Genomic DNA, 9,946 nt, shown 5'->3' with positions numbered 1-9,946 from the left:
TTGCTGCACTGGCTTTTCTCCAGCTGCAGTGAGGGGGCTATTCTTCATTGCAGTGCTCAGGCTTCTTATGCCTGTGGCTTCTGCTGTGGAGCACAGTTTCTAGGCGCGCAGGCTCAGTAGTTTCGGCTCCAGGGCTCTAAAGCACAGGCTCAATAGTTGTGGCTTTTGGGCTTAGTTGCCCTGCAGCAAGTGGAATTTTCCTGGACTAGGGACTGAACTCATGTTCCCTGCATTGGCAGGCAGATTCTTATCCACTGTGTCACCAGGGAAGTCCCCTTCAGGGTTTTTAAATACTAAATGAGGTTGCTGATGCCCATCACTCTCCCTAAGGGTCCCTAGCTGGAAAACAAACAATGTAATTAGGAGTTAAATGGTGGCCTGTGTTAGGGGTACAAAATTACTTTGGTCTTCTAAACAGGGGGGACCAACCACCCAGTTTGCCTGGGATTGAGGGGCTTCCCAGGATGTGAGACTTGATTTTAAAACCTAAAAAAAAAGGTCCTAGAGGCTTCCCTGGTGGTCCAGTGGTTAGGACTCCATGCTGCCACTGCAAGGGGCACAGGTTCAATTCCCTGGTTGGGGAACTAAGGTCCCACATATTGTGAGATGTGGCCAAAAAAATAAAATAAGATAAAGTAGTTTTATTTTCAGTTTTTTAAAGAATCTCCATACTGATCTCCATGGTGGCTGTAACAATTTACATTCCCACCTACAACGCAAGAGGATTCCCTTTTCTTCACTCCATCTCCAGCCTTTATTGTTTGTAGATTTTTTGATGATGGCCATTCTAACCAGTGTGAGGTGATACCTCATTGAAGTTTTGATCTTCATTTCTTTAATAATGAGTGATGTTGATCATCTTTTCACATGCCTCTTGACCTAGATGGGTGGAATGGGTGGATGCAAAGGAGGTCCAAGAAGGAGGAAATACGTGTGTGTGTGTGTGTAGTGTATATATATATATATATATCTGATTGACTTCATTGTACAGCAGAAACTAGCGCAACATTGTAAAGCAGCAACTATACACCAATAAAATAAATAAATAAAAATAAAATAAAATCATGAAGGTCCTGGGCAAACAGGGATGAGTTGGTCTAACTATTTTCAGAGGACACAGGGGTAACAGACCTTGAACAGATTGAAATCAGAAAGCCTGGGAGAGATCATTGGAAGTGTGGCCGGGAAGAGGCCAATCATTTGCATGTTTGGGAGACGGTGTGATCATGTGGGGAAGTAATGGGGGAAGATTATAAGCACAGCCATTGTAATGAATGGGCAAAGGGGTTCAACATTGCTGATGCAAACATTTTGGAAGCAAGTCTTCTCCCTTTCTGCGGTGTTGTCTTAGAATCTGGGATGAGACATGTCTGGACTCATCAACCTTACCTCTAACACTCTGTAATTTAGTCTCTGATAACATACTCCTGTTTGGCTCTCAGTTTCACACGTGCTTGTTAGTCTCTAGTAGACTGCATCTCTTCAAGGGCATGAACTGGGCGGTCTCTGTTTCACATTGCTGCAGAGTCCAGCACAGCTGCATGGTCAGTATTACTTAATAAATACTCACTGATCTGACTTGGCTAAAAGATTTTCCAATATGAGGGGAAGGATCCGACTGAATCACAAGATATTCTTGTCTACCCAATACCCATGGACCTTCAAGTACACATAGCTTTTGTCTCCCACTCCAGATGACCCAATAGGACCCAGCTATGGCAAAGATCAAATCAGGTTGTTGCATATGGAGAATCCAAAAGTAGGGTCTAGGGACTAGTTCTCAGTCCAGGGCATTGGGTTACATGTTCAGCCCTGACTCCAGTGGGCAGGATGTTGGGCTTTCAGCAGGAAATGTGGGCACCCAGCCATCTGTCCACCATGTGGTGCATCAGTTTATGCTTCTTTGGTTTCTCAGTCTTTATGTCAATTATAATGCAATCCTAATTAAGGGAGAGGATTAGAAGAGCAGCTCTGAAAACAAGGAGCAGTAATCCCTCTGTATTAAAACATGAGCATAATGGCTCATGTCTGTAATATCATGAGCCCATCTACTGGTGGCCAGACCATCAAAGGCCATTTGCTAACTGGGGAATTCTTGCTATTCTCTTTGCCCAGTGTTTGCCTTTTCTGGTACCTATACTCTGCTTTTTGTGGCCCGAACTCTTCAAGGCATTGGATCTTCATTTTCATCTGTTGCAGGTAATGCTGACATCTTAAACACACACACATTTCTTACCATCTCTTACTATTAATACCTTCAGACCCTATACAATTTATATGAAGAAATTAAGGAAACTATCATCAGAAAATGCAGAAATTGTGATTTAAAAACAAGATAATTATAGAGTTGCTGTCAGGGCCTGTAAATCCCTAAGCCTGATGTAACTTTCTCTGGTAATATTTAGGTTGAGTTAACTCAGGTCAGACCAAGCCCAAGGCAAAAGGTGCAGTCGGCAAGGTTTTAATTTAATGCCACTTTGTGGTCTTTTCTCTGTTCCCCTCTTAATGGGGAACAGTATTATAGAAACAGTAATATTGATACTATTGGTAACAACATCCCAGTTTGCAAAGTATTATCAAATACATGACTTCATGTAATCCTATGAAGCAGAGATTTTATGCCATTGTACATGTAAATAAATGGAAGTAAGAGCCCAGCCCACACTCCTAGGTGCTTTCATACTCTTCCATGGGCACCTTCATTGAATAGAGCAGTGTTCTGTATCCATGGGTTTTCCTTCCCTTGACCTACTCCCTATCCATGGATTCAGGGAAATGTACCAGGAAATGATAAAGTGATATGAAATACAGGGTCATTGGATAATGGTATTCTGCATTCAGAGACGTTTGCACTTCCAATAATATTCTGAGCAGAAGGGGTGAGTCATGTGGGCATTTGGGGGACCCTTGGGGACAGTATGTGTAAAGTACTATGAGTTAGGTTCTGTAAAACCCTTCCAACTCTAGTTAAGATGACTCCTGGAGATATAATAGGGCCGAAACCAAGGACTCCGTGAGACTGGCAGAGACAGTATGCTAATTCTGCTGCCTTTCTCCTTTCAGGTCTTGGGATGCTGGCCTGTGTCTACACTGATGACCACGAGAGAGGGCGGGCCATGGGAATTGCCTTGGGGGGCCTGGCCTTGGGAGTGCTGGGTGAGTGGCACCTGGGAGATATCTCCAGGAGGCAGATATTTCTAAGGTCTTTAAGGAAACAGTATTTTCCTGCCTTCTCTGTTCAACCATGTTTTGATTCCTTCTGAAATTCTGCCCAGGGAAAGCAGAATCTCTTTCCCTTTAAGAAGCTGAATAGCCCATAAGGGGCTGGGAATGGTCCAGACACCTAGTCTACTCAAGGAAGTGAATCTTCACATGTTAGCAGCTGCTGCCTCATCTCTGCTTCCATATATGGCCAGTGCTTTCAACTGGGGACCATGCTATTTGCCAGATTTTGTGCTAAATATATACATAATCTTTTTTAAATCCTCACCACCACAGTGTGAAGGAGGAATGATTGTCCCCATTACACAGATGAGGATTAAAAAGGTTCACAGCCATCCGAGGTCACACGGCCAAGAAATGCCAGAGCCAGAATACGGACTCAGATTTTCTAGGCTCGAATCCAAAGCTCCAAATCCTAAGGTTATACTTTCTTTGAGGTTCATTCGGAATCTAGTTTACTCGATTAGTCCAACAAGACACGAACTTTTACTGAGTACATATTTTATACCCTGTGTTGTTGCTTAGTCTCCAAGTTGTGTCCAACTCTGTGACCCCATGGACTGCAGCACTCCAGGCTTCCCTGTCCTTTGCTATCTCCCTGAGTTTACTCAAACTCATGTCCACTGAGTCAGTGATACCATCCAACCATCGCATCCTCTGTCACCTCTTTTCTTGCCCTCAGTCTTTCCTAGGGCATTATGTACATGCCAAGTACAGTGCTAGCACAAAGGGCATATAGCTCAGAGGTCTCAGATGTGGTTCCTGCCCTCTAAGAGTTTGCAAGCTAATTGAGAAGAAGACACCAAGCATCTCTCCCCTGGCCCTACTCTTTACCCCCATGGTGAGGACAGGGAACCAAAGTTCTACTCTGTGTTAGTATCCGCTTCCCCAAACATCCAAGCTAAAACTTGGGTGCCTCCTTGTCTCCTTTATCACCTTTCACTCCCAAATGAATAAGCCCCCATATCCTTCTTGCTCAAGGCCAGTTCCTCTTCACGTCTCACTTAGAACATGGCATCAGCTGCCTGCCTAATCTGTATGTTGCCTCCTTCCTCCAAGGTGCCTCCGGAAGAAGCTTCCTATGCTCAGAGCTTGTGGTCCTCCCCTACCAGAAAAGCACTGGTGCTTTCCTCTTGCCCACAAGACCAAATACATGCTTTATTTGCACACATGAAGAGCACACATGGCTCTTCAGTCTCAACCTTCCCCACTCTCCTGTCTCCCAAACACTCCTATTTTAGTAACAGGGTTGTTGTTTAGTTGCTAAGTTGTGTCTGATGCTTTGTGACCCCATGGACTGTAGCCCACAAGGCTCCTCTGTCCATGGGATTCTCCAGGCAAGTATACTGGAGTGGGTTGCATTTCCTTCTCCAGGGGATCTTCCTAACCCAAGTATTGAACCCACATCTCTTGCATTGGCAGGTGGATTCTTTACCGCTGAGCCACCAGAAGTTCCCACTCTCCTGGTCTCCCAAATAGTCCTATTCTAATGACAGGGAGTTTCTTATATTGCTTCTTGATCCACACTTCTTTTTCCTGACACCTCTGTGTTCTTCATACATGCTTTATGCTCACCTGTATTAACTACTTAACAAAGCCCCTACGACCACTTGAACTCACTCTACTGTGATTACATGGGCTTCCCAGGTGGTGCTAGTGGTAAACACCCACATGCCAATGCAGGAGATGTGGATTTGATCCCTGGGTTGGGAAGATCCCCTGGAGAAGGAAATACAACACATTATATTGTTCTTGCCTGGAGAATCCCATGGACAGAGGAGCCTGTTGGGCTACAGTCCATAGGGTCACAAAGAGTCAGACATGACTGAAGCAACTGAGCACATATGCACTATGATTACTTGGCATTTTGCAGATGGAAACTTTACTTTTCTTTCCCCAGTTTTTAAAATTTTTAATTATTATTTTTATTATTAGAGTTTAATTTCTTTACATGGAACCTTTACTTTTCATCATGTTCTAATTATTTGGGTCACCTCCCCCCCACCCCGCCATGCCTACTCACACATTTCTTCCACTAGAAACTGAACCCCTTGAAAGTAGGTCTTCTTCATCTCTGAATCTGCAGAGGCTCATGTTCTCCTGCAAGGCTCAGCCCCTTGCAGGCCCTTATGAAGTGCTCACTGGATTAACATGAATGGGTCATGCTCCCTGGGAACCAGTCCTCACCTCTGGAATCCATGGCTGTTTTCCTTTTCAGTAGGGGCTCCCTTTGGAAGTGTGACATATGTGTTTTTGGGGAAGACTGTACCCTTCCTCATCTTGGCCTTCCTGGCTCTTCTGGATGGAGGTGAGTCACCATAAGAGGCACGAGACAGGTGAGAGTCAGGTTGGAAATGGATTATGTTGTGGTGTCCGGGTAGACATGTCTGGGTGGATCGGGGGCTGCCCCATTGTAAGAAAGAGGGAAGCAGCTCAGGGAATTAGCTCTGTAAGGAGCAGAGTACTGACAACGTGGCCATCATTGGATCTTCCGACTAGTAAGTGGACACACTGAACTAGTTCTCTCTCTCTTCCTTTCTTAGCACTCCAACTCTGCATCCTACAGCCTTCTAAAGTCTCTCCTGAGGTGAGTGAATACCAAGCTCCATTGCTGATAGAGAGAGAATGGCTGAGTGCAGTGACCCAGGCTTGCCTGGACCATCCCTATTAAGCCACAAGAAGAAAGGGGAGTGGAGCTGGAGAAAGCTAGAACTGTCCTGGATTCCCAAGAGGGTCATATTTAGGATCGTGTGGGGGAGGGGGAGGAAGTCTGGCTTGATATTGGACCAAGATGGGGGAAGGGCCTTATAAAGAGTCAGAGAAACCTTTGACGACGACGGCCACTACTACTGAGTCATATATAGTAATTCAGAACCAGGATGACAATGACACTGGGACCTGAGTATTCATAGTTATAACATCTTAACGTCTCAAAGGTAAAGAGGACCTTGGAGGCCATCCAAATAACATTTCCCCCCAGAGCAGCCTTACAGACTGTCATTCTGTAGCAGTTAAAATCAGAGTTGGTCTTTATCTGACTCCAAGACAGAGATGGCTCTGAGACATTCATATCAGACCATGAAGAGAGATAAGAAAGTACAGACAATATGGGAAAGTTTGATCCAAAGATCTTGATTTTGTAGCCAAGTCAGACAATACTGTTGGTATCCTTTTGTATCCATTCAGCCAGTCTTTGTCTTTTGGTTGGGGCATTCAACCCATTTACATTTAAGGTAATTATTGATAAGTATGATCCCGTTGCCATTTACTTTATTGTTTTGGGTTCGAGTTTATACACCGGTTTTGTGTCTCCTGTCTGCTGCTGCTGCTAAGTCACTTCAGTCGTGTCCGACTCTCTGTGACCCCATAGATGGCATCCCATCAGGCTCCCCCGTCCCTGGGATTCTCCAGGCAAGAATAGTGGAGTGGGTTGCCATTTCCTTCTCCAATGCATGAAAGTGAAAAGTGAAAGTGAAGTCGCTCAGTTGTGTCTGACTCTTAGCGACACCATGGACTGCAGCCTACCAGGCTCCTCCGTCCATGGGATTTTCCAGGCAAGAGTACTGGAGTGGGATGCCATTGCCTTCTCTGGTCTAGAGAATACCCTTTAGCATTTGTTGGAGAGCTGGTTTGGTGGTGCTGAATTCTCTCAGCTTTTGCTTGTCTGTAAAGCTTTTGATTTCTCCACGCTACTTGTGATTGGTGTCTGAAGTGGGGTTCAGTCTGTGGGGTCCACACCGTGAAAGTGAAAGTGTTAGTTGCTCAGTCATGTCCGAGTCTTTGCAACACCCGAGACTGTAGACTGCTAGAGTCCTCTATCTGTGGAATTCCACAGGCAAGAATACTGGAATGGGTTTCCATTCCTTTCTCCAGGGATTTTCTTGACCCACGGTTCGAACCTGGGTTTCCTGCATTGCAGGCAAGTAATTAGTATTGGAATTGAATTGAATTGTCGGGACACTCAGTTGGTCCAGAGAACTGGAGAATTCCTTGGTATGAAAGCCCCACCCCTGTGGTATCAAAAGTATGACTAGAGAAATGATTGCCTTTTAGTACTTTTTTGAATAATTTTGATTTTTGGATGGTAATGTTCTACATATTTTTAAAAAGTGGTTCCTTTTCTGGCTGGCATACCATTGTATGCATTCCATGTTTTATGCTGTCTTCTATGTTTGAGCATTTCAGTAATTTCCAATATTTTGCAGATATGAATAGTGGTGCAATTAATAATCTTGTGAAAGTGAAAGTCGTTCAGTTGTGTCCAACTCTTTGCGACCCCATGGACTATACAGTCCATGGAATTCTCCAGGCTAGAATACTGGAGTGGGTAGCCTTTTCCTCCTCCAAGAGATCTTCCCAACCCAGGGGTCAAACCCACGTCTCCCACATTGCAGGCAGATTCTTTACCAGCTGAGCCACAAGGGAAGCCAAGAATACTGGAGTGGATAGCCTATCTTTTCTCTAGCGGATTTCCCAACCCAGGAATCAAACTGGGATCTCCTGCAGGCGGATTCTTTACCAACTGAGCTATCAGGGAAGCCCAATAATCTTGTCAGTTCAGTTCAGTCGCTCCGTTGTGTCCGACTCTTTGCCACCCCATGAATCGCAGCACCCAGGCCTCCCTGTCCATCACCAACTCCCGAAGTTCACCCAGACTCATGTGCATCGAGTTGGTGATGCCATCCAGCCATCTCATCCTATGTCATCTCCTTCTCCCCCTGCCCCCAAATCTCTCCCAGCATCAGGGTCTTTTCCAATGAGTCAACTCTTTGCATGAGGTGGCCAAAGTATTGGAGTTTCAATCTCAGCATCAGTCCTTCCAATGAACACCCAGGACTGGTCTCCTTTAGGATGGACTGGTTGGATCTCCTTGCAGTCCAAGGGACTCGAAAAAGTCTTCTCCAACACCACAGTTCAAAAGCGTCAATTCTTCGGTGCTCAGCTTTCTTCACAGTCCACCTCTCACATCCATACATGACCACTGGAAAAACCATAGCCTTGACTAGATGGACCTTTGTTGGCAAAGTAATATCGCTGCTTTTTAATATGCTATCTAAGTTGGTCATAACTTTCCTTCCAAGGAGTAAACGTCTTTTAATTTCATGGCTGCAGTCACCATCTGCAATGATTTTGGAGCCCCAAAAATAAAGTCTGACACTGTTTCCACTGTTTCCCCATCTATTTCCCATGAAGTGATGGGACCAGATGCCATGATCTTCGTTTTCTGAATGTTGAGCTTTAAGCCAACTTTTTCACTCTCCTCTTTCACTTTCATCAAGAGGCTTTTGAGTTCCTCTTCACTTTCTGCCATAAGGGTGGTGTTATCTGCATATCTGAGGTTATTGATATTTCTCCTGGCAATCTTGATTCCAGCTTGTGCTTCTTCCAGCGCAGCGTTTCTCATGATGTACACTGCATATAAGTTAAATAAGCAGGGTGACAATATACAGCCTTGATGTACTCCTTTTCCTATTTGGAACCAGTCTGTTGTTCCATGTCCAGTCGAACTGTTGCTTCCTGACCTGCATACAGGTTTCTCAAGAGGCAGGTCAGGTGGTCTGGTATTCCCATCTCTTTCAGAATTTTCCAGTTTATTGTGATCCACAGTCAAAGGCTTTGGCATAGTCAATAAAGCAGAAATAGATGTTTTTCTGGAATTCTCTTGCTTTTTCAATGATCCAGCAGATGTTGGCAATTTGATCTCTGGTTCCTCTGCCTTTTCTAAAACCAGCTTGAACATCTGGAATTTCAGTGTTCACATATTGCTAATAATCTTGTATATATGCATTTTTCTAAAATTGGAGGTAATCTTTAGAGTAAATTTCAAAAAGTAAGATTGTTGAGTCAACAGGTTTATTGAACTTCTTTAGGTATATTTTATGATTTAGATCTGCCTCTTTACTTTGAATTATATATGGGAGAGGGCATGATCTTTTTAGTTGTAGTATCTCTGAATAGTATAATCCATCCCTGTGTGTATGCAGAAAGGGTTATCATATCAAAACTATTAAACCTATTTTCAAGTCAACCATTAAGCTACGTTAATTGATTTACAATGTTGTGTTAGTTTCAGGTGTACAGTAAGGTGAATCAGTTATACATAAACATAGATCCACTCTTTTTTAGATTCTTTTCCCATGTAGGTCACTACAGAGTATTGAGTAGACTTTCCTGTGGTATACAGTAGGTCCTTATTAGTTATCTATTTTATATATAGTAGTGTATATGTGTTGCTCTCAATCTCCCAGGTGATTTTTCCCCCACCCCTTATACCCTGGTAACCATAAGTTTGATTTCTACATTTGTAACTGCATTTCTGTTTTGTAGATAGTGTCATGTGTACCCTTTTTTAGATTCTACAGGTGAGTGGTATCGTGTGGTATTTGTCTTTCTCTTTTTAACTTCACTTAGTCTGATAATCTCTAGGTCCATCCATATTGCCACAAATGGCATCTTTTCATTCCCTTTTATGGCTGAGTAATATTCTATTGTGTATATATGTACCAAATATTCTTTATCCATTCCTCTGCTGATGGACATGTAGGTTGATTCCATGTACTGGCCATCGTAAATAGTGCTGAGATGAACACTGGAGTAAATAAACTACTAAATCAAGATCAGATCAGATCAGTCGCTCAGTCGTGTCCGACTCTTTGCGACCCCATGAATCGCAGCATGCCAGGCCTCCCTGTCCATCACCAACTCCCGGAGTTCACTCAGACTC

General features: G+C 43.9%; 1 protein-coding gene across 2 annotated transcripts in view; it reads left to right on the top strand.

Annotated features, from left to right (window-relative positions):
* SLC18A1 (solute carrier family 18 (vesicular monoamine transporter), member 1) overlaps window positions 1-9,946 on the top strand; it is a 47,012-nt gene that overhangs the window by 9,192 nt on the left and 27,874 nt on the right. For both annotated transcript variants that reach the window (XM_010845439.1, XM_010845438.1), the window contains exons 5-8: window positions 2,116-2,199; window positions 3,064-3,156; window positions 5,441-5,530; window positions 5,766-5,809. In XM_010845439.1, the coding sequence (XP_010843741.1) occupies window positions 2,116-2,199; window positions 3,064-3,156; window positions 5,441-5,530; window positions 5,766-5,809 (311 nt within the window). The remainder of the gene's footprint in view (window positions 1-2,115; window positions 2,200-3,063; window positions 3,157-5,440; window positions 5,531-5,765; window positions 5,810-9,946) is intronic.

The sequence above is a fragment of the Bison bison genome, unplaced genomic scaffold (assembly GCF_000754665.1).
Source record: "Bison bison bison isolate TAMUID 2011002044 unplaced genomic scaffold, Bison_UMD1.0 scf7180017864217, whole genome shotgun sequence".
Classification (NCBI taxonomy): Eukaryota; Metazoa; Chordata; class Mammalia; order Artiodactyla; family Bovidae; genus Bison; species Bison bison.
This window is presented reverse-complemented; position numbering and strand designations above follow the sequence as displayed.